A 24,981-nucleotide genomic window follows, 5' to 3' on the forward strand; every position below is an offset into this window, starting at 1 on the left:
CTTTTTTAGTGCATGTAAACATACTGACTTAATTTAAGCTGAAAATGGCCAATGAACCCAAAAAGATGGGTCTGTGAAAGACAGCAATTTCCACCAAATGGTCTGGCTACACGGAATGGCCTAAAGTTTCACAGCCACCTTTGGATAACCATGAAGGACAAGTTATGACACCACAGGGATGTTAACATGACACATTAGTGGGAGAGTGACACACCCAGTTTCGAGCAGGCCTGTTACACTCCTCTAGAACATTTCTCACCACTGCTGGGGTCTCGTGTCTGCAATGTTAAGGTCCTAAACATAGATCAATACATCAGGGTTAGAGTAAAACAGTCAAAAACAGAAGAAACAACTAAATCTGGTTGTACTGTACGCTGCAGATGCCGTTGTATAGACAAGATAGAGTGTTCACTGGGGGTTGGCCCTTCTGACATAGTTTGCACATGCTTGTGCAGAAGCTGACCCTTAAATCAGTGGAGCTCTGCTTAACGGCAATCAAGAGACACAATGATCAGCCCTGAAGATAGGTAGGCTGTATACTAGGGTCGGGAACTGTAGGAAAGGGAAGAGGCTGTGGGGGGGAGATGGATAAGGTGGCCGAGTTAACCTCTGCAGCTCGTGTTTCTACTGTGCACTAATGGATGTCTGTCATTCTTATGGACAGAAACAGGAGGGCGCCTGCCAGCTGCATGACCCCCATAAAACAGAACAGGAAATCCTAACAGGGAAAGAAAGGGAAAGAGGTCGGCTCTCTTGGATAATTCCCCCTGTGTTGACTGGCTTCGTTTATCCTGTAAAGCTGCAGTGTCATACTAATGAAGTTGAAAAAAAGAAACATCCTTCAGTATATATGCAACGTCTTCTTTTTTAATGCTTCCCAGTGTTGTTTTCTCATGACAAGAGAAATGTGTGTAATTATTACATATGGTAGTTCACCCTTTGCTCTATGACCAAAGTCCAGGCTCTGTAATGAAACAAGACTTTGTCAAAGCTGTCTCTGTGGTGTCCAGTGAAACGTGACAAGCGCTTTATCAGCGCTTCATCCTATCAGATCCCAAGAAGTTCATGCACAAACACACTGAACACCACGTCCCCAGGAAGCCTTATTACAGCCAATAAGATAAGCTCGCAACCTTTATTGTAGTTCAAGAGCTACATATTAATCCGCTCGGTTGTATTTTGCCATGCATGTCATGTGACAACATTAGTCACTACCAGTAGTATATTCATAATTACTGAAGAATCTGTGATAATGCGGGAGGTTTAACCATGAAGAGAAACCTTTTTAAAGACATATACATTACATTACAAAATCTAGTTTAGGATAAAGTTATCTTAACTTGTAGTGATTTTGCATTTGTGTTTGCAATATCCATGGAGACGCTTGAGTGTGCGTGTGTAATCACTGCATGATTCACAGTGTCACAACTGCCCAGAAACAACTGGACATCCTGAACGGAAACCACAACCATCCAAGCTGTGTTTTCCTGCGACATACAAGCTTAACGCTCTCACAAAGAGTCACTTGACTGGGTCCTCATTTAGGAAGTGAAAGAGGAAGCTCAGTGTCCATCCTGTCCTCCATCTAAATCAGTGCTTCACGTGAAGCCGTGCTATCATACATTCATTAATATGGGCTTTTACTGTTGCAAAACAACGATGAAAAAAATGTACCTGGAACTGGACCTCACCTGGTTTTTGGGCTCAAATATCCAACCTGTTGCCAACATAGAAGACTAGCTAAAATTATCATTGTGAGCAAATAATTATCTCATTGATCAGCAGTGTTTGTTTGAAACAAACACATGTTTACTCTGCTGATGAACTAAGGCTTTTTTGTATCTAATCTCTGACAGTCACTCAGGAGCCCGTCTACAACAAATTCTTAAACCTGTTCATGGAGCATGGGTATTGTATCACAGGTCCAAAAGCTAAGTGAGGTTTGACTCTGTTGGCCCAGGCCTTCTCTTGAGGCTCTAGGCCTCTGGCTGTGTTCATTGGTGTCCGTGTGTGCCTGCATTCCTATGACTTTCGCCACACAATGGTAACTCTCTGCTGCATTCTTCTGTCTGTGTCCACTGTCTCTGACGCGGCTTGACATTGGCAAAGCTCCACTGGAAAGCATCTATAAGCATAAAATGTTCTGTTTTAATAGTGTATCACGTTGTTGTGTTGGTCATGTCGATTAGTGAAGGCCACTGTGGTCTAGGGATTTTGAAACCATTCAAGACGCGATGATGCTTCCTCTTTAACCTGCTTCATCATCGTGTTCTTTTTTTGTGCAATCCTTCCCTTTCTCCATTCTGATGCCACATACGTGCAGACACCTTTCCCTCCTGCTGACTCAGTAGCATGCCTCAGGCGTTGTGGGCTTGGGGTGTTTGTGGCGGGGTGTAGGGGGTGGGGAAAATGTGCGCCTCTCACATCAGCCGCTCTGGCCTATCACATTCGAGAGAAAAGAGCTGGCTAATCGTTTTTCTGTACATTGTCGTCACACAGCACCACAAAGCCCCTCTTCCCTGCCAACACGGGCACTGAATTATCCGGCTGATGCTTATAAATTCACAGGCGATGATTGAAAGCAGTCAAAGTCAGTAACGCATGAGAAAGGCACTTCTTAAAAAGACTAAAACGTGTCGGAGCATGCTGAGTAAATAAACAAAGACTGTATGCGCCAACGATAGCGCTAAAATCACCTATGATTATGTAACACATGCACATGTGAGATCATATCATGTAAGAAAGTTAATCATTAAGAATGATTTGTTGTAAATATTGATTAGCAAGTGCCTTCTCCCATAGTAGCCATTTACACAGGAATTAACATAATCCAGGGCTCCCAGGTTGCCGGGATGACACCATACCTCCCCCCAAGTTAAGTAAAAAATTTTGGAGATAAATATTTTTGCAGCAAATTCCTAAAAAGCTTAGAGTGCTCCTGTTGTATAGGAACTTGGACCACTGTAAATAAATTGACAGATCCCTGCATTGGCATTTTAACCTTATTAGCAAACACAGAACACTGCAGTTCAAACTTGTGATTTGAATAACTGAGGCGTTCCTCAAGGCACCCCTTTAAGTCCTCTCCTTTTTGCCAGTTACAATTTTTTTCCGGAATGTGATTTATGTAACTAAGGTATTACTGTTTACTTAAGATGCAGCCAGTTGTCATTTGTTCAACTTATTTATGTTATTCTACAGTATTCCTCAAGGTTCAATTTTATGTCCTGTCTTTTTCATCATTTGGGCTATTCATCTGGTGAGCCACGAGTTCCGTTCAAAAAATTTGTGAGAGACTCACATTTTTGCAGCAGATTCTTAAAAACACTGTGCTGTGCTATAGAGATTATTTTTGACCAGCTTTTTTGCAGATGGCCCTTAAAAATAGCAGCGCACTCATGTAACTCTAACAAAATAAATAGACCAAAATCAAATGTCTACTGTAGAGGATGGTGGTTCTCCGGACTATACCAAATATTACTAATAGTAAAAGAATAAGTTCGGCCACCCAGTCCTTAGCTTTCTGGAAATGTGGTCCTGAATATCCTTGACATAATAATTCACATTTTGAATAAAAGAAGCTGTAACATATTGATCAATTAAAACCTATTTGACAATGTCAGTGCCACTATATTTTCTGTTTTAAGAAGTCCAATATCAGGAGGAATTTTTCGGGGGGGGAAAGTGCTTTTGCACCTGTTGTGTGAGGGTTGAGCAGAGAACTCTCAGGGGTCACACATGAAAAGAAAGGAGAAAAGATTGTGCAATTACTGCAGGTCAGCCACCTGTTTAGAACAACTAATGGGAAGGAACTGTCAGAAAGTCTCCTCTGACAGTGGAAGGCTCACTGTTGTATGTTAAAAACTCAATTCTCAAAGACGCCGCTTATATCACATTTGCCTCAAAAGCACGTCGGTCATCCAAACATTATTGCACTCGTGAACGGAGAAGTTTCTGTTTGCAGGAAATTTTCTTATGGATTACAAAATAGCAAAGAGGACAGAAAAGGAGAATGGAAAAAAAGCTATCAAGCACAAACATGCCCCTGGAAGTGTTTGAAGCAGCGTGGAGTCAGCTGCCGTAGTTTTCCCGCTCCTCTCTTCCTCTGTCGCTACATACAGATGTGATTTGTTTGACTGAGGAAGAGAGTAGAGGGGAAGCTTGGTTTCCACTCTGTTTTATCTGTCCCCCACAGCCTCTGCCAGCTTGCCTCCTGTGCTTTCACATGTCGGGATCCCACAGGAAGCCATGCTCCTTGAAGAGGAAAGGTCAGAGGAGAGAAAGCCACTTGTCCCTTCATTCACCACAAAAATGAAGACACAGCACTCTACAACTGTCTAACATGTTATATTGTGAATATATTGATTTACTCTATATAGTATATACTGTGAATATATACACATTGCAGGCATTAAAATGTCCAATACATAAAAAAGGAGTGCATTTGATAAATCATCCTAAAAAATCTGATTACTATTATACTTTTTAGCTAAAAAAGCGTTTTGCATATCTTCTATTTTTAGGACACTATTTACACATCATAAACTAAATTCTCTTTCCATGCGCCACACTTTTAATGTTAGATGCATCCTCTTTTTTTTGCTTGTGTGAATGACTAAAATGTTGATATGGCTTAGAGTGTGACAAAGGACGTGCAAGCGGCATGTCTGTAATACAAACCCCATGAAGAGATGAGACATTGTTTAAAAAGTCACATAGGGTTTATTGATCCATAGTTGATGTAAAACACAAAAACAACAATTTGCATAATTGTTTGTTTTCTTAAAAAAGACAGGCAAGTACAAGACATCTGTCCAGCAGACTCAGCTCAGCTCAATATTGATAATAAAATTGGCATCATCATTCTCATCAATGTTTTAAGGAAGCAGGAAAACAAACCGGTGACAAAAAATAAACGCAAAATCAGCAAAATGAATTCAAATGAAAAAAGAGGAGTAAGAATGATTTGCAGAGGGATGATTTTGAGTATGAGATTTAAGATAGAAGTGTCTCTATAAGTCTCTCACACATGTCCTGCATGCATGCTTCATTAGGCTTTTTCTTAATTCAGGGCCTGCAGAGTCTTTCTATCTCTTAGTTTATTTGAGTTTCACATGACTTAAATGTGGATAATCCATCCATGGGACTGATTGTTTAAGAGCGAAATTGACTGCTGGTTATTGATAAAAATCAGTTCTCTCAGAAAATCATCATCTCTCACATTAAATACTCTGGAGAAGAAGGGTTGTCACTGGTTGACCCAGTTTCATGGTAACAGTTTGCACCAGACAGTTTCTCACATTTGAGTTTGTATGCATCCCTTTCCCGGACAAGTCTGTTCAGTTCATGTTTAAGCTGCTCGACCTGGGACACCAGGCTGGTCTTTTCGTGCTCAAGGATGTGCTTCTGCTGGACACGCTTGTAGCGGCACGACTGCGCGTAGCCTCGGTTTTTTAGGGTCCGACGCTTTTGCTTGAGACGCATCACTTCGTCTTTGCCAAGGCCCCTGAGGAGCCGATTGAGCTCCCTGACCGACATGGACACCAGCTGGTCATCTGAAAAGTTCATGTCGGCATTGGATCGCCTGTGCTGCCCTTGGAGGTGGTGGTGGTGATGATGGTGGTTTGCACCACTGCCCTCATGCTGCCCGTCCAGGGACTCAGGAGATGCACACTCCATGTCATTCTTGAGATAGGGGTCTTGGCAGTGGGTACTAGGGAGCATTTCTGGGGCAGCAGAGAGCTCTGAGTAGTGATGCGCAGTCTCGCTGAGCTGGTTGTAGCCATCGTAGTCAACTTGGAAAGGTGGCTGGTGGTGGCTATGAGGCGCCGGGGGATGACCCTGCTGCGCTGTCGCCCCGATGAGGGCCTCCACTGCGTCCTCAGGTGTCAGCCCAAAAGCTTGGGGGTACATCGGGTGAGGGAAAGCCCCGTTATTGGGTATCCAAAACGGGTCACCCTCTGGGTTATTTCGTAGGTCGTTTGGTGGGAGGTTTGGTGACGAGGGCACAGAGTTGCTCGGTGTGCTGCCAGGGCTGGAGGACACAGAGTCCGGTCTGTGGAGCTGGCTGCATGGCCCGATTAGGGATCGTTCGATTGCCTGCATCGTCTCCTTTTTGACGCCAAACTTCATCAAGTCGAAGTCGCTGACAAAATTCATAGGGGGTTTCTGCAGTCCCAAAAGTGAATGTGCCTCGGTGCTCATCCTAATGGCTTCCTTTTCTTGGCAAAGAGCTCCAAACTGTCCACAAGTTCATGCAGTCAGTGAAACTGCGCGCACTCCAAAAACTCCAAAACATAGATGTCCGCCCAGAAGAGAAAATGACTCCCACAGCATCAAACTAGGCAACAGTCAGCCTTATTAGGAAATAAGAACCAAGTGAAACTCCACCAGTGTCAGAGGACTCAGACGCACACGTCTGACTGTGCAAGCCGGGCACCGTTTACTTCATAAAGCTGCACTGCTCGATGTCACCGCCCTCCTGACTACACCTCCACGCTCCTGTCCAATGGGAATGCCCCAGAGTACATTTGCATACAAGCTGCTTCCATTCTCCTTCCTCAAGCTGCTCGTGACCATCACTTGACTAACACGCAAGCTAACGTCATTCACTTTAATGCATCAAGTTTGCAACTTGTTTTGCATCGCTTGTCACGTATCATATTCATTAAATGCGTGCATATATGTAAAACAAATATGCAACACGATCCAAATGTTTCCAGCAAGACTGGAAACATTTGTGCATCCAATCAATTATTTAATAATTACCTGATGCATTTATCAACCAATAAATAGGGACAAGCGGTAGTAAATGGATGGATGGGTGGATAAATAAAAACTAATGTAGCAGCCTCGATGAGTTTACTGAACAAAACATATTTACACCACAAGGCAGCTGATCATTTCTGATTGCACTGACAAATACTGACATCTAGCGGCCATTTGTCTACATTACACGTGCCCCAATTTTAAAAATATCTTCTCTTGCGTGTGTGCTATAGCAGTGTTTTTCAATCTTTTTTAAGCCAAAGCACATTTTGCGTTGAAAGAATCCGGAGGCACACCAACAGCAGAAATCATTAAAAAATGAACCTCAGTTGAGAGTAAAAGGTCGTTGTCGCAATTGTTGGATATGACTTTAAACCATCACCAAGCATGCATCACTATAGCTCTTGTCTCAAAGTAGCTGTACTGTCACCCCCTGTCACATCACGACGTGACTTATTTTGAGTTTTTTGCTGTTTTCCTGTGTGTAGTGTTTTAGTTATTGTCTTGCGCTCCTTTTTTTGTGGCTTTTTCTCTTTTTGGGGTATTTTCCTGCAGCAGTTTCGTGTCTTCCTTTGAGCGCTATTCCGCACATCTACTTTGTTTTAGCAATCAAGATTATTTCTGTTGTTTTTATCCTTTTTTGTGGGGACATTGTTGATTGACATGTCATGTTCGGATGTACATTGTGGACGCTGTCTTTGCTCCACAGTAAGTCTTTGCTGTCCTCCAGCATTCTGTTTTTGTTTACTTTGTAGCCAGTTCAGTTTAAGTTTTGTTCTGCATCGCCTTCTCTAAGCTTCAATGCCTTTTCTTAGGGGCACTCACCTTTTGTTTATTTTTGGTTTAAGCATTAGACACCTTTTTACCTGCACACTGCCCCCCGCTGTTTCCGACTTCTACAGAGCAATTAGCTACCTGCTGCCACCTACTGATATGGAAGAGTATAACACGGTTACTCTGCCGAGCTCTAGACAGTACAGACACTCAACAACAACACATCATTTGCAGACTATAATTACTGGTTTGCAAAAAAATATTTTTTACCCAAATCGGTGAAATTAGATAATCTCCCACGGCACACCAGACTGTATCTCACGGCACACTGGTGTGCCGCGGCACAGTGGTTGAAAAACACTGTGCTATAGTGCAGGGGTCTCCGACATCTTTTGCACAAAGGAGCGGTTGGATGTAGGCATTATTTTCACGGGCCGGTCTGCCACGTCTGGCAGATAAATACAGCAAAAATGAGTGCATGAAAAATAGAAGTCTCTATAATGCTGAATTAGTGGGACCCCTTCCCAGCAGACACAAGCCATGATATAACATTGATTATACACAGGCCCGGCCCTAACCAATCTGGCGCCCTAGGCAAGATTTTAGGTGGCGCCCCCCCCACATCGGCAGTGAAGTGTATATACTCACAAGAAACCGAATAGCTTTGTCTTTGACCTTTTTTTTTTACTTACAACTATACCTAATATATAAAGGGGTGGAGAAGTGACTATTACCTGCAGGGCAAACATTAGCTAACCAGAAGGCAATAACAATGTAAACAAAAAACACCTGCTTAAAAGATCTAATACAAATGTCCCTGAGGAATGTAAGGTGGGAGTACTGTAATTACCTAACGTTACATTATTATTTTCCATAACAATTTAAACCCTCCACAATATTAACCCGACGTTAAAACAGAACTAGCTATTTATTGATTAGCAATTGCCGAATCATGTAAAATTAGCTTAATGCTAAAAAGCCAGGTTACTATCACATTCTGTAACAGACAAATAATTTCATGTAGGCTAACGTTACCTACCTGCTAACTGTCTTTTTCTCGTTTCTCCTCCTCTTCTTTTCTCTTTTTTCTTCCTTGGGCACCTGACAGTTTTGGCCGTTTTGACACCTTGTGTTGATTTTTTGATGTGGTGACGTCCAAAAAGAGTCATGATACGGGAAGGGAGGGGGCGCACCGTGCGGGGGGAGGGGGGGGCGGGGGGGCGTAATGTTGTAACAAATAATATTTCTATTAAATAGGCTTTACTTTGCATTTTAATTAACGTGGGATTATTTTTTGTATTTAGAAATAATAGTATCAACTTTTTTTTCCTTTTTTTTTTTCTCCAACATTTGTGGCACTGGCGTGGCGCCCCCTGATGGACGGCGCCCTTAGCATTTGCCTATACGGCCTATGCCACGGGCCGGCCCTGATTATACACATATGTTTTTTAAAACTGACTTCTAAACAACGTTGAAAAATAGTTGTATTTGTAAATTGAGACAACGTTAATGTCGAACGTTGGATCCACAATGTTGGTTGGGAAATGACCAAATTTTAATGGTCAGATCAACGTCACAACCTGACATTGAATAAATGTCGTCAAAAACCATGTTGTTTCAACGTTGTATTTGTATTGTAAAATATTAGTTGGGAAATGACCAAAATTCAATGGTCAAAGCAATGTCAGAACCCAACATTGATTAAGCGTTGTCAAAAAGCATGTTGTTTCAACGTTAGGTTTGAGTTGCTCAACGTCAGGACCTATTTCAACAAGTTCTCAACGTTCTTTTAATGTCTTGTGCATGCTCGGTGGCATGTTTTCCTTTGCAAAAAATCTCTCCAAAGACTTTTGTGAGTTTATTTTAGGCTAACATATGGGATGTGATATACATGATGTATCATTGTCGAAGACAAGAGCATAGCTGCCATTATAGTATATGGCTTTCTAAGGATTTATATTTCTATATATTTCTATTTTTATGGTTAAAGTTATGTATTCACATTTTGTGCAATGGTTCATTCATAGATACACTTGTAAATGCTTTTTTGGTTGAATTGTCCATGTGAAAACATCTGTTGATGCTAACTACTTGTGCAATAGGGCTAAGTGCAACAATACCAGCACTTTAACTTACTGGGCCAGGTTAGATGTGCATTTTTTTCCTTCAGCACACTTACTATATGCAAAAAATTTGCACAGTTGCATTTTAGTACTAAAGCACTTCTCCATATGCCTACTATGGTGACTTTATTCTTGATCTGTCCTGAGCTGAGGTCATGCAGCAACCTACTGTTTTGTATGGGTCTCTATTGTATTTAATGTTTATTATTATATTATTATATCTGAGTGTGTGTATTTTATTGTACTGTACTGCTTATTGTGCTGTCTAACTTAACTTTTTATGGACCTTGTTGAATACCAACCAGACGGTAACTGCGGATGGAAATTAGCCTTTGGCTACAATCTGGCACATTTACATTCTATATGTTAATGTGTATTGTCCCATGTATAACAAATGGCGACTTCCTATCAGGAGTTTTTCATACATCTATGAACAACCTTATTGGTGTGTTAAAGTGAGACTGGCGAAAGTTACGTCACAGAAAATGCAATGTGTCACGGACTATAGTGCAGTGAGATTCAAACTAAATCATTGCTCAACACATGATTTGTATATGAATTAAGATCACAAGTAGATTATTACCACAACTTTGAATGTCAGAGTACACACCTAGATATACAAGTATATCTACAAAAAGTATACTATCAACTGTTTTGTTCTGTGGCATCCTTTTATGCATTTGTTCCTATGTGTATATACATAACATCTTTCCCGCATGTCATTTGTCTGCAGTGTATTTCAGTGTGTATTTTGTAAACACATAAGGGCCACAAGTGAACGTTTGCTTTACTTACTCTCTGGTCAATACACAAACATGGAGTGGACAAGTAGCATTGGGAGAAAAGCCATGGCTAGGCAACACAAGGCTGAAGTTATGATTGCTGGAGAACAACTCAGGTATGAGGGAAGACATGGTTATATTTCAAACCCAGTCAAAATGAGATAGCTGGTGTCAACTTTGCTTCAAGGCTGAGGCTTCATGATGGAAAACTGATCAAAGACAGACGGTACCATCTCAGGACGTATCCAAATTGCTTTGTAGCGCAGGAGCTCATAGATTGGCTTGTGAGCCATAAGGAGGCGCCGGATCGCGTGACAGCTGTTTGTCTGATGCAACACCTCATGGACCAGGACATTGTCCACCATGGTAGGAATGAAGCGCCTCAACAAAGTGATGGGAATGAAAGAAAAATTGCAATAATTTTTTGAAATATTTCTGTTTTGTTGTAGTTTGTGATAAGAGGTCGGAGTTCAAGGATGCCAAACTGCTTTACCGTTTCCGCAAAGATGATGGCACATTCCCCTTCAATACAGAAGTAAAAATATTCATGCGAGGACAACGATTGTATGAGCAGTAAGAGCTTTGATGATAAGGAACATGCGAAACAAATTAACTACTGTATCATGATTTTATATCCAGTCAGCATTTCTTTACAAATGCCAATCTACTGATATTTAGTACAGATGCTGCACAAAACTGATTACAGTGTGTTGTTTGGATTGACATGCACAGAGAAGTAGTTATTCAGCAACATGATTATTGATATTGACTTGGATATTGATAATTTGGACTATGACATCCCACAGATTGACCTTAAAACTTGTGTTTAACTTCATGCTCTGCTATGCTATTTAGTTTAGAGAAATTGTAAGCTCTACTTGCAGTTGCTCTTTCACTGCACTGAAGTTCACTAGTACAGTTTTCATGACATCTGTTTGCAATCATGTTTCAAAATCCTAAACTCTGGGGGAAAAAAAACCCTGAGCCTTAAGATGTCTAAAAAGCAGCTATTGTATTGGATATTAACAGCCTAAAGGTGTCTATCACCTGTCAAATGAATGTTCCGCCATCCTCGTCACTGACGTTTTTTACTTGTGCTAAACATTTTATCCACCTTGCTCCCAGTGCCCCCCAAAATGGTGTATGAATGTATAAGAATGTTTGGTGGTGGTCAAAGAAGCCCGTGCTGCAAACTGGCAGCCACATTACCGTCTATACCTCAGGGCAGTCGTGGCTACAGGTGTATCTTACCACCACCACAATGTGATTGTGAAGTGAATGACTAATGGGTTCTCAATCAAATCTCGAAAAAAGCACTGTATAAATCTAATCCATTATTATTATTATGTATATGATCTATTTACTCCATATGTTTCATAATTGTATACTCTTAATGTAGTCTCATAGGGGACAAGCACTCAATTCTGCAGCTGAGAGAGGAACTCGGTGTTGCCTATCAACGCTCCTTTCCTGGCTGTCAGTTAATCGATTGGTTACTTCAAAACGGAGAAGCAGAGAGCCGGCGCCGGGGACTTGAGCTGTGCCGTGCTTTACAAGAGCATGGAATCATCCAGCATGGTGAGGGAACACAATTTTCTCTTTACATTAGATTTGGTGCTACCTGTTCATCCTCAACTCCTTATAATGGGACAGCCTGTGAATGTAGGTTGTTTGTACAATTCCTTAGAAAAAAGTGACGGTACTCTATGCCAGTGTTTTTCAACCTTTTTTGAGCCAAGGCACATTTTTTGCGTTGAAAAAATGCGGAGGCACACCACCAGCAGAAATCATTGAAAAACGAAACTCAGTTGACAGTAAAAAGTTGTTGTCGCAATTGTTGGATATGACTTTAAAGTATAACCAAGCATGCATCAATATAGCTCTTGTCTCAAAGTAGGTGTACTGTCACCACCTGTCACATCATGTCGTGACTTATTTGGAGTTTTTTGCTGTTTTCCTGTGTGTAGTGTTTTAGTTATTGTCTTGCGCTCCTATTTTGGTGTCTTTTTCTCTTTTTTTGGTGTTTTCCTGTAGCAATTTCATGTCTTCCTTTGAGCGATATTTCCCGTATCTTCTTTGTTTTTATCCTTCTTCGTGGGGACATTGTCGATTGTCATGTCATGTTCGGATGTACATTGTGGACGCCATCTTTGCTCCACAGTAAGTCTTTACTGTCGTCCAGCATTCTGTTTTTGTTTACTTTGTAGCCAGTTCAGTTTTAGTTTTGTTCTGCATAGCCTTCCCTAAGCTTCAATGCCTTTTCTTAGGGGCACATACCTTTTGTTTATTTTTTTTTAAGCATTAAATACCTTTTTACCTGCACACTGCCTCCTGCTGTTTCCCACATCTACAAAGCAATTAGCTACCTGCTGCCACCTACCGATATGGAAGAGTATTACACGGTTACTCTGCCAAGCTCTAGACAGCACCGACACTCAACTATAACACATAATTTGCAGACTATAATTACTGGTTTGCAAAAAATATTTTTAACCCAAACAGGTGAAATTAGATCATCTCCCACGGCACACCAGACTGTATCTCACGGCACACACTCGCGGCACAGTGGTTGAAAAACACTGCTCTATGCATCATAACACACATCATACTCACCTGGCCTATCAGAGAATAAGAAGATGTAGCAGGAGGGATCAGTGTTGCCAACTTAGGGACTTTGCCGCTTTATTTAATAAGTATTCATACCCTTCCAGGTAGCAAAAAGCCGCTAGCAAAAAAATCTTGAGATGTTTTGTATTATTAGAGAGTCTGGCATGAAAGCAAGTATTGCTCTTCTCCTGCATCTAAAAGCACTGAGAGCCATATTGTTTGTGACATAACAAAAAAGAAGCAATTTCTAAACGCATTTACTTTTTGTGTTTCATACTCACTTTCTGTCTCCCCCACAACTAGGGATGCAACGATAAACGGTATAATGATAAACCACGGTAATACTCCTGGCGGTTTGTATTACCGTTTTGAGATGAAATGATCATAAAACCATAATTGATAACCAAAATGTGATACACTCAAGGACTGCTGACACTGCTCATTTACTTGAGAAGCAAGCTAGTGCTAGCTTGCTAGCAATCTTAAAAGCTAACATGTATACAGGAGACATTTACGTCTTTGATTGATTGATTGAAACTTTTATTAGTAGATTGCACAGTACAGTACATATTCCGTACAATTGACCACTAAATAGCAACACCCGAATAAGTTTTTCAACTTGTTTAAGTCGGGGTCCACGTAAATCAATTCATGGTAAAATGGTCTTCCCCCATTAAGAAACTACATAACCCAAATTTAAACTTGTATAAACACATAAATGTCTGAGCAACTGAGCTACATGTGCACATTGAACTACAGGCTGTTTTCTTCGCACAAAAGTGACCGAAACATACTTGAAGGAATAATAACGACAGAAAGTGAACTCGTGTGACGTCACATAAACTGGAAGTGAAACGCTCCAACACCTGTTTTTTCTTCATCATTAAAAAAAACATTAAAACCTTTACAAATTAAAACGGAAGAAGATACATATTTAAACTCTCAAATTAAAATAATGGTAAATGGGTTATACTTGTATAGCGCATTTCTACCTTCAAGGTACTCAAAGCGCTTTGACATTATTTCCACATTCACCCATTCACACACTGATGGCGGGAGCTGCCATGCAAGGCCCTAACCATGACCCATCAGGAGCAAGGGTGAAGTGTCTTGCTCAAGGACACAACTGATGTGACTTGGTTGGTAGAAGGTGGGGATTGAACCAGGAACCCTCAGGTTTCTGGCACGGCCACTCTCCCAACCGTGCCACACCGTTCCCATATATAATATGGCTCTTAAGAAGCCAGAACAATATTCAATGTTTATTCTGCCAAGAAAGTATATTACATCCATCCATCCATTTCTACCGCTTCTTCCTTTCGGGGTCGCGGGAGTATATTACATGTGTCTGTTTATTATTATTCATAATATCTTAAATACAACTTTGTTAAAAGATTTCAGTTTGTCTATAAGTACTTTTTGAGCACATTCAACAATACTACGATAATAATGATAACTGTAATCATTTTGGTCACAATGACATCCCGACCCACAACTGTATTCCTCTCTCCTACAATTCTATTACAATTTCATGCATATATGCATTCAACAATACTGCGATAGTAATGATAACCGTAATCATTTTGGTCACAATGACATCCCTACCCACAACTGTATTCCTCTCTCCTACAACTTCTATTATAATTTCATGCATGACGCACATATACGTCATGACAAAGTATGAAAATTAGACCCCTCTTCCCTCACCACCACCACCCCATAGATTGCAGTCATGTAAGAAACACTGGAACAGCCCAAATATAATGTAGTCTCAAACTCATTAACTTATTGTAAAAGTACTTTGTTTTATTTTTGTTCTTTCTCTCTTCCACCAACAGTTGCCAAAAAACATGATTTCTTTGACAGTGGACTGCTTTATCAGTTCTGCATCAATTTTCGCCGCAGACGACGACTGTCTGAGCTGCTGAATGATAGCGAACAAGACAATGATGAGGGCACAGCGGCGTCAACACATGAAGACAACCACCCTGACAGTCCATTTCTTCTGCGCAAAAAACAACCACTGGAGGCTGACGGCGCTTTCCAGTTAGGTCAGAAAAATATGCATTATTTTCCCTCATGGTTGCATATACTCCTTCTCTACTTTTGAATGACAGTGGGGGCCAGGAAGGACCTAAAACAGGTGATCAGTGGCCGTCGAGGCAGCTTGAGCTCCCTTCAGCTTCACTCTGCTGGATTTCCCCCTATTGTCCCGCTGTCATTAACCCCAATCATAAGATGCAACCCTAAATCTGGTAAGTGCCCAATTAAAATGAATGTATTTTGGTTGAGCTACTGTATATGGAGAAATGACCCTCATGTTGTTGCAGTTCTTAAAATATATTATACTTGTGATGAGTTACTGGCACCAGGAGCCCCCTTCACCAAGAGAGTGTTGACGGTGAGTTGCTGTGTTGAAACTATCATCAGTCAATATTATTTCATTATCATCAATATACATATTTGCTCTGGGTTCTAATTAAGCTCTGACTTTTCCGCATAGTTTGCATGCTTAGGTTGTAAGACTCTAAATCAGGGGTGTCAAACTCATTTTAGCTCAGGGGCTGCATGGAGGAACATTTGTGCACACGCGGGCCGGACTATTAAAATCATGGCATTAAAACTAAAAAATAAAGACAACTTCAGATTGTTTTCTTTGTCTTACTTTGGCCAAAAATAGAACAAACACATTATGAATGTCATGACTTGGTCCTGGGGTTTAGTTTTTCTCGAAGGCAACGGAAAGTTGGCTCGGGCGAGACGGGAATGCAGGTACATTTTTATTTAAACACTATAAATACAAAACAAGGAAGTAAACAAAAAGTGCGCACAATGGTGGAGAACAAACTATGAAACCAAACACTTGCACAAAGGCAAAAACTATGAACAACAAAAAACACTAACTGTGGCAATAATAAACAAAACTTACTTGGCATGGACAAAAAGGAGCAGCGTGAACGATGGACATGAAAAAAGAGTCAGAAATGTGCAGAGCATAAATGTGGGGATGTCACCAGAAAGACAAACTGAAAAACAATGAACTTAAATACTACAGACATGATTAACGAAAACAGGTGCGTGACTCAAAACGTGAAACAGGTGCGTGACGTGACAGGTGAAAACTAATGGGTTGATATAATGACAAACAAGAGTGCACAATGAGTCCAAACGTGGAACAGGTGAAACTAATGGGTAATCATGGAAACAAGACAAGGGAGTGAAAAGCCAGAAACTAAAGAGTCCAATAACTAAACAAAACATGACTAAGACAAAACATGATTACACAGACATGACAATGAAAATATTACAATAAATATATAGAAAAAAATACCGGCAGCGGTAAAGTTTAGATCCATAAAGGAAAGAAGAAAGTGAATGAATGTTTATAACTGAATACATTTACATATGTATAAAAAATTATTTTCTTCTGTATTATTTTTTTTATGAATTAAGTAACGTTTATGACAGTGGTTCTTAACCTTGTTGGAGGTACCGAACCCCACCAGTTTCATATGCGCATTCACCGAACCCTTCTTTAGTGAAAAATAAAATGTTTTTTTTTTCAAATTCAAGGCAAAGTTATGTTTTTTTACTGGTGCACAAAATGAACCATGCATGAACATCACCTTGTTCAAACACAGTGCATGAACACAGAACAAATTACACACCTGCAAATCAGTGTACTTCTGCTGTTGCCTTTGAGAGACCAGTTCAGATATGCGTGGTTTCACCTTGTCAAGTGCCAATCTCATGTCATTCTAAATGATAAATAATAAAATAAAATAATTTCTTTATTTTCACGGCAAAGTCTGTTCCTTTTCTTCGTTTTCCACCCAGACATACAATACTAGTGCACAGTTCATGAAAAACGATATTTTTTGTTATTGTCGTTGTAAGTGGGCCAAAACACTTATATTAGAAAATAATCTCATGGAAATGACAGCTGTCATTTGATTATAATAATAAAACATTTAATTTGTTATTTAGTCAGGTTTGGGACAGGTGTGCTCACATGTGCTCCACTGAATACTCAAGGAGTTTTTGCGTTTGCTCACACATATGGAAAATTAGAGGGAACATTGTTTGAGGGTATCCATAATACGCCAATAGGGAGAAGTTTTTATTTACACAATGAGTCGAGTGTGTCTTGACCTCAGCGGCGGAGGCTCCGCCGAACCCCTGAAGCCGACTCATCGAACCCCTAGGGTTCGATCGAACCCAGGTTAAGAACCACTGGTTTATGACAACCTTTTTCCAAAACACAATATAGAATGTGAGATATAACAGGATCATTTATACATTTATTTGTTTTCAAAACGGTTACAAAAAAGTGGGACCCCAAAAATATACTGTGGGACTCCATTTTTATGACTTGATGGGGTCCTTGGGACCCCATTTTGAAAATTCCTAGCGCCAACACTGATGGAGTATTTGTGCGTGCAAACAGCAGCAGGCGGCTTTTGCCTACGGGCCGGAGCTAATACTAATCAAATATCATCCGGTGGGGCCAGGGCCATAGATAACTCATGGGGGCGGTATGGCGTAGTGGGTAGAGCGGCCGTGCCAAAAACCTGAGGGTTGCAGGTTCGCTCCCCGCCTCTAGACATCCAAATCGCTGCCGTTGTGTCCTTGGGCAGGACACTTCACCCTTTCCACCGGTGCCGCTCACACTAGTGAATGAATGATGAATGAATGAGAGGTGTTGGTCGGAAGGGCCGTAGGCGCAAACTGGCAGCCTCGCTTCCGTCAGTCTACCCCAGGGCAGCTGTGGCTACGGAAGTAGCTTACCACCACCAGGTGTGAATGAATGATGGGTTCCCACTTCTCTGTGAGCGCTTTGAGTATCTAATAATAGAAAAGAGCGATATAAAATCTAATCCATTATTATTATTATTATTCCTTCAGGCCTTGACTTTCTGTCAGTCTACCCCAGGGCAGCTGTGGCTACGGAAGTAGCTTACCACCACCAGGTGTGAATGAATGATGGGTTCCCACTTCTCTGTGAGCGCTTTGAGTATCTAATAATAGAAAAACGCGATATAAAATCTAATCCATTATTATTATTATTACGGTATTCCTTCAGGCCTTGACTTTGATACCCCTGCTCTGAATTGTCCATCGGTGTAAATGTGTGTCTAAATGGTGATTGGCTGGAATCAGTCAAGGGAAAACCTTCTCTTCCACTGAAAGTCAGTTGGATAAGGCTCCAGCTCACCTGTGACCCCCACACAGGATAAGTGCAAGAATGAAATAAATATACCAACTCATTCAGCTAGCACAGCAGATAGAGGAAAGTGGTTATTCCAATTAAAAGTGATGAAAACTTTTATCGTTGCCATAAAGTTCTGTCTAGGAATTTTGCTGTACAATTCTTTTTTTTAACAAAAAAGTAGAATTTGTATTTCCAACATAGAAACTGAACCCATTTTTATTCTAGTTTCCTAGTACATTTATTGTAAAATGTCTACTCACCATTACCCCAGGTGACCGGCGATGCACTAGGCTGGGGCTTTGTTGTTCGGGGAGTAGCTCCTTGTTATGTGCAAGCTGTTGACCCTGGAAGCCCTGCAGCAGCTGCCGGAGTAAAGGTCATACACATTAAAATTGGAAATAAAACATTTACTAGTGACAAAAAACTAAAACAACCAAATATTTCCCTTTATTCTAGGTGCAGCAATTCTTGTGTCAGGTGAATGGACAGTGTGTACTCTATCTGGACTACAGGACAGTGACCACACTGGTGATGACAGGACCTCGCATTGTGGTCCTTGAGGTGATGGAACCACAGAAATATTGACTAAAAAAAAAGACTGTTCAGTATTAAAATTATTTATCAACAGTCATTTTCCTGTGCTGTTCAAAGGGCATACTGAAGGGATGTTTTTAGACACTTCACTGATTGCATCATAAAAGAAGGTCTTTCTAATATTTTGCACTTCTATTGGGGATAATTTTACTGCACTGACCTAAATAAAAAATTGCATTTTCCCTGCAATAGGTCTCAAAAGTTGATTCACCTTATTTTCGGGGCTGAGAGATGTATATAAGTGAAAATGTGTGAAGCGCTGTCTCTATGCTCCTGTCTATTTTAGAAGCTTTTTATGAAATCTGAGCAAGTAGAAAAATCTGAATTCAACAATAACCTACTGTATGTAGACACTCAGCCGATTGCATTTTGTTTTGGAACATTGTCATGCAATAACTTTATGCCCTATTAAGTTTTTACTGCAAAGTATTTGGTTCAATGACAAAACACCAATGTTTACATTGTTTACACTTACTTTTTTTCAACAGTTCACACATCCTGTGCTTACCATTTTCAAAAAGAATAGGGAATGTGCATCAATACATACACAGTATAAGCAGGAAAAAAGAAGAGAAAAGTGTTGAAGAAAATAAGTAAATAAGTCGAAAAATTTCAAGTAAATTAAAATATAAATACTCGAAAGTGCCATCTTCAAGTTGGGGAGGAGATCTTGCCCCATGTTGAGGAGTTCAGGTACCTGTGAGTCTTGTTCACGAGTGAGGAAAGAGTGGATCGTGAGATTGACAGGGATCGGTGTGGCGTCTTCAGTAATGCGGACGCTGTATCGATCCGTTGTGGTGAAGAAGTAGCTGAGCCGGAAGGCAAAGCTCTCAATTTACCGGTCGCTCTACGTTCCCATCCTCACTTATGGTCACGAGCTTTGGGTTATGACCGAAAGTACAAGATCACGGGTACAAGCGGCCGAAATGAGTTTCCTCCCCCAGGGGGTGGGGCTCTCCCTTAGAGATAGGGTGAGAAGCTCTGTCATCCGGGAGGAGTTCAAAGTAAAGTCGCTGCTCCTAAACATTGGGAGGAGCCAGATAAGGTGGTTCGGGCATCTGGTCAGGATGCCACCCGAACGCCTCCCTAGGGAGGTGTTTGGGGCACTTCCGACCGGCAGGAGGCCACGGGGAAGACCCAGGACACGTTGGGAAGACTATGTCTCCCGGCTGGCCTGGGAATGCCTCGGGATCCCCCGGGAGGATCTGGACGAAGTGGCTGGGGAAATGTTTGCTCTGTCATTTCTTTCTGAGTGTTTACTCCAAGATTTTAAAAAAGTATTTGTTTTAGGAATGATGTATAAATTAAATATGAAAATCGCTAGCAGAATAGAGCCCGAGGCCTGGGAACGCCTCGGGATCCCCCGGGGGGAGCTGGACGAAGTGGCTGGGGAGAGGGAAGTCTGGGCTTCTCTGCTTAGGTTGCTGCCCCCGCGATTCGACCTCAGATAAGGGGAAGAAAATGGATGGATGGATGGATACTCGAAAGGGGATAAAGAGATTATAATTTAAAAAAAATAGGAGATTCAATATAAGTGAAAAAAATTAATAAATACAGCAGTAGTATATAATGCAAAATATAGATTATGTAACTACAACAACAGGGTGATTAATTTTCATAAACTCTATAACATAATAATGTGTTTATGATTAAAAAAAAAAGAAATATCATAGCTTGAACATGCTTCTTCTGTTTAATTTAACATGTTCAATATGTTTAATTGATTCGTTAGTGTCAAATTCAATGTTATTGTTGTGTAATTTATTCCGACTAAAACATATTATGACATCAATTAGTTTGTGGTCAATCATTACTAGGGCTGCGAATCTTTGGGTGTCCCACAATTCGATTCAATATCGATTCTTGGGGTCACGATTTGATTATAAATCGATTTTTTCGATTCAACGCTATTCTCTATTCAAAAACGATTCGATGAAGAACACAAACCAAGGACCCAGATTTCCCTCGCCCGGACGCGGGTCACCGGGGCCCCCCTCTGGAGCCAGGCCCGGAGGTGGGGCACGATGGCGAGCGCCTGGTGGCCGGGCCTGTCCCTATGGGGCCCGGCCGGGCACAGCCCGAAGAGGCAACGTGGGTCCCCCCTCCAATGGGCTCACCACCCATAGCAGGGGCCATAGAGGTCGGGTGCAGTGTGAGCTGGGCGGCAGCCGAGGGCAGGGCACTTGGCGGTCCGATCCTCGGCTACATAAGCTGGCTCTTGGGATGTGGAACGTCACTTCGCTGGGGGGGAAGGAGCCTGAGCTAGTGCGTGAGGTGGAGAAGTTCCGGCTAGATATAGTCGGACTCACTTCGACGCACAGCAAGGGCTCTGGAACCACTTCTCTTGAGAGGGGCTGGACTCTCTTCCACTCTGGCGTTGCCGGCAGTGAGAGGCGACGGGCTGGGGTGGCAATTCTTGTTTCCCCTCGGCTCAAAGCCTGCACGTTGGAGTTCAACCCGGTGGACGAGAGGGTAGCTTCCCTCCGCCTTCGGGTGGGGGGACGGGTCCTGACTGTTGTTTGCGTTTACGCGCCAAGCGGCAGCTCAGAGTACCCACCCTTTTTGGATTCACTCGAGGGAGTACTGGAGAGTGCTCCCCCGGGTGATTCCCTCGTTCTACTGGGGGACTTCAACGCTCATGTTGGCAGCGACAGTGAAACCTGGAGAGGTGTGATTGGGAAGAATGGCCGCCCGGATCTGAACCCGAGTGGTGTTCTGTTATTGGACTTTTGTGCTCGTTACAGATTGTCGATAACAAACACCATGTTCAAACATAAGGGTGTCCATATGTGCACTTGGCACCAGGACACCCTAGGCCGCAGTTCCATGATCGACTTTGTAGTTGTGTCATCGGATTTGCGGCCTCATGTTTTGGACACTCGGGTGAAGAGAGGGGCAGAGCTTTCTACCGATCACCACCTGGTGGTGAGTTGGCTGCGATGGTGGGGGAGGATGCCGGACAGACCTGGCAGGCCCAAACGCATTGTGAGGGTTTGCTGGGAACGCCTGGCAGAGTCTCCTGTCAGAGAGAGTTTCAATTCCCACCTCCGGAAGAACTTTGAACATGTCACGAGGGAGGTGCTGGACATTGAGTCCGAGTGGACAATGTTCCGTACCTCTATTGTCGGGGCGGCCGATTGGAGCTGTGGCCGCAAGGTAGTTGGTGCCTGTCGTGGCGGTAATCCTAGAACCCGTTGGTGGACGCCGGCGGTGAGGGATGCCGTCAGGATGAAGAAGGAGTCCTATCGGGTTCTTTTGGCTCATGGGACTCCTGAGGCGGCAGACAGGTACCGACAGGCCAAGAGGTGTGCGGCTTCAGCGGTCGCGGAGGCAAAAACTCGGACATGGGAGGAGTTCGGGGAGGCCATGGAAAAAGACTTCCGGACGGCTTCGAAGCAATTCTGGACCACCATCCGCCGCCTCAGGAAGGGGAAGCAGTGCAGTGTCAACACCGTGTATGGTGGGGATGGTGCTCTGCTGACCTCGACTGCGGATGTTGTGGATCGGTGGAGGGAATACTTCGAAGACCTCCTCAATCCTACCAGCACGTCTTCCTATGAGGAAGCAGGGCCTGGGGAATTTGTGGTGGGCTCTCCTATTTCTGGGGCTGAGGTTGCCGAGGTAGTTAAAAAGCTCCTCGGTGGCAAGGCCCCGGGGGTGGATGAGACCCGCCCGGAGTTCCTTAAGGCTCTGGATGTTGTGGGGCTGTCTTGGTTGACAAGACTCTGCAACATCGCGTAGACATCGGGGGCGGTACCTCTGGATTGGCAGACCAGGGTGGTGGTTCCTCTCTTAAAGAAGGGGAACCGGAGGGTGTGTTCCAACTATCGTGGGATCACACTCCTCAGCCTTCCCGGTAAGGTCTATTCAGGTGTACTGGAGAGGAGGCTACGCCGGATAGTCGAACCTCGAATTCAGGAGGAACAGTGTGGTTTTCGTCCTGGTCGTGGAACTGTGGACCAGCTCTATACTCTCGGCAGGGTCCTTGAGAGTGCATGGGAGTTTGCCCAACCAGTCTACATGTGCTTTGTGGACTTGGAGAAGGCATTCGACCGTGTACCCCGGGAAGTCCTGTGGGGAGTGCTCAGAGAGTATGGGGTAACGGACTGTGGCAGTTCGCTCCCTGTATAATCAGTGTCAGAGCTTGGTCCGCATTGCCGGCAGTAAGTCGGACACGTTTCCAGTGAGGGTTGGACTCCGCCAAGGCTGCCCTTTGTCACCGATTCTGTTCATAACCTTTATGGACAGAAGTTCTAGGCGCAGTCAGGGCGTTGAGGGGATCTGGTTTGGTGGCTGCAGGATTAGGTCACTGCTATTTGCAGATGATGTGGTCCTGATGGCTTCCTCCGGCCAAGATCTTCGGCTCTCACTGGATCGGTTCGCAGCCGAGTGTGAAGCGACTGGGATGGGAATCAGCACCTCCAAGTCCGAGTCCATGGTTCTCTCCCGGAAAAGGGTGGAGTGCCATCTCCGGGTTGGGGAGGAGATCTTGCCCCAAGTGGAGGAGTTCAAGTACCTCGGAGTCTTGTTCACGAGTGGGGGAAGAGTGGATCGTGAGATCGACAGGCGAATCGGTGCGGCGTCTTCAGTAATGCGGACGCTGTATCGATCCGTTGTGGTGAAGAAGGAGCTGAGCCGGAAGGCAAACCTCTCGACTTACCGGTCGATCTACGTTCCCATCCTCACCTATGGTCATGAGCTTTGGGTCATGACCGAAAGGACAAGATCACGGGTACAAGCGGCCGAAATGAGTTTCCTCCGCCGAGTGGCGGGGCTCTCCCTTAGAGATAGGGTGAGAAGCTCTGTCATTCGGGGGGAGCTCAAAGTAAAGCCGCTGCTCCTCCACATCGAGAGGAGCCAGATGAGGTGGTTCGGGCATCTGGTCAGGATGCCACCCGAACGCCTCCCTAGGAAGGTGTTTCGGGCACGTCCGACCGGTAGGAGGCCACGGGGAAGACCCAGGACACGCTGGGAAGACTATCTCTCCCGGCTGGCCTGGGAACGCCTCGGGATCCACCGGGAGGAGCTGGACGAAGTGGCTGGGGAGAGGGAAGTCTGGGCTTCCCTGCTTAAGCTGCTGCCCCCGCGACCCGACCTCGGATAAGCGGAAGAAGATGGATGGATGGATGGAGAAATATCATAGCTTGAACATGCTTCTTCTGTTTAATTTAACATGTTCAATATGTTTAATTGATTCGTTAGTGTCAAATTCAATGTTATTGTTGTGTAATTTATTCCGACTAAAACATATTATGACATCAATTAGTTTGTGGTCAATCATTACTAGGGCTGCGAATCTTTGGGTGTCCCACAATTCGATTCAATATCGATTCTTGGGGTCATGATTTGATTATAAATCGATTTTTTCGATTCAACACTAATCTCTATTCAAAAACGATATTTTTCCGATTCAAAAACAATATTTTTCCGATACAAAACAATTCTCTATTCATTCAATACATAGGATTTCAGCAGGATCTACCCCAGTCTGCTGACATGCAAGCAGAGTAGTAGATTTTTGTAAAAAGCTTTTATAATTGTAATGTAAATTTGTTTTAACTATTAAATGAACCAAAAATATGACTTATTTTATCTTTGTGAAAATATTGGACACAGTGTGTTGTCAAGCTTATGAGATGGGATGCAAGTGTAAGCCACTGTGACACTATTGTTCTTTTTTTTTTTTTTATAAATGTCTAATGATAATGCCATTGAGGGATTTTTAATCACTGCTATGTTGAAATTGTTACTAATATTGATACTGTTGTTGATAATATTCATTTTTGTTTCACTACTTTTGGATTGTTCTGTGTCGTGTTTGTGTCTCCTCGCAATTGCTCTGTTTATTGCAGTTCTGAGTGTTGCTGGGTCGGGTTTGGTTTTGGAATTGGATTGCATTGTTATGGTAATTGTTTTGTATTATCTTGTTAGATTGAGTAATAAAAAATAAATAAATAAATAAATAAATAAGTAAATAAATAAATAAATAAATAAATAAAAACGTTTAAAAAAATTAGAATCGATACCGAATCGTACATTCGCAATTTGAATTCGAATCGATTTTCCCCACACCCCTAATCATTACCATACTATCTTTGAAAACTACAAAAAAAAAACTATT

At 42.6% G+C, this 24,981-nt stretch overlaps 2 protein-coding genes across 2 annotated transcripts; one reads left to right on the top strand and one right to left on the bottom strand.

Annotated features, from left to right (window-relative positions):
• Nucleotides 1-4,699: 4,699 nt before the first annotated feature.
• mafbb (v-maf avian musculoaponeurotic fibrosarcoma oncogene homolog Bb) lies at nucleotides 4,700-6,463 on the bottom strand. Its single transcript, XM_061923459.1, has one exon. The coding sequence runs from the start codon at nucleotides 6,202-6,204 to the stop codon at nucleotides 5,218-5,220; it is 987 nt and encodes a 328-aa protein (XP_061779443.1). The 5' UTR covers nucleotides 6,205-6,463; the 3' UTR covers nucleotides 4,700-5,217.
• Nucleotides 6,464-10,445: 3,982 nt separating this feature from the next.
• Nucleotides 10,446-19,049, top strand: LOC133570760 (DEP domain-containing mTOR-interacting protein). The gene is made up of 9 exons (XM_061923460.2): nucleotides 10,446-10,563; nucleotides 10,635-10,813; nucleotides 10,897-11,020; nucleotides 11,847-12,025; nucleotides 14,893-15,105; nucleotides 15,172-15,309; nucleotides 15,385-15,455; nucleotides 18,538-18,642; nucleotides 18,723-19,049. Exons 1-9 carry the CDS (start codon nucleotides 10,481-10,483, stop codon nucleotides 18,849-18,851), a joined length of 1,221 nt encoding a protein of 406 aa, XP_061779444.1. The 5' UTR covers nucleotides 10,446-10,480; the 3' UTR covers nucleotides 18,852-19,049.
• Nucleotides 19,050-24,981: the final 5,932 nt, after the last annotated feature.

Source organism: Nerophis lumbriciformis, linkage group LG28 (genome assembly GCF_033978685.3).
Source record: "Nerophis lumbriciformis linkage group LG28, RoL_Nlum_v2.1, whole genome shotgun sequence".
NCBI classification, from domain to species: Eukaryota; Metazoa; Chordata; class Actinopteri; order Syngnathiformes; family Syngnathidae; genus Nerophis; species Nerophis lumbriciformis.

What these genes read in the sequence shown, in the direction of transcription:
- mafbb (XM_061923459.1), bottom strand. Translation starts at nt 6,204, where the DNA reads ATGAGCACCGAGGCACATTCACTTTTGGGACTGCAGAAACCCCCTATG.
- LOC133570760 (XM_061923460.2), top strand. Translation starts at nt 10,481, where the DNA reads ATGGAGTGGACAAGTAGCATTGGGAGAAAAGCCATGGCTAGGCAACAC. An exon ending in CCAGGACATTGTCCACCATG is followed by an intron (nt 10,814 to 10,896) that starts GTAGGAATGAAG and finishes GTTTTGTTGTAG; the next exon opens with TTTGTGATAAGAGGTCGGAG. An exon ending in AAGATGCAACCCTAAATCTG is followed by an intron (nt 15,310 to 15,384) that starts GTAAGTGCCCAA and finishes ATGTTGTTGCAG; the next exon opens with TTCTTAAAATATATTATACT.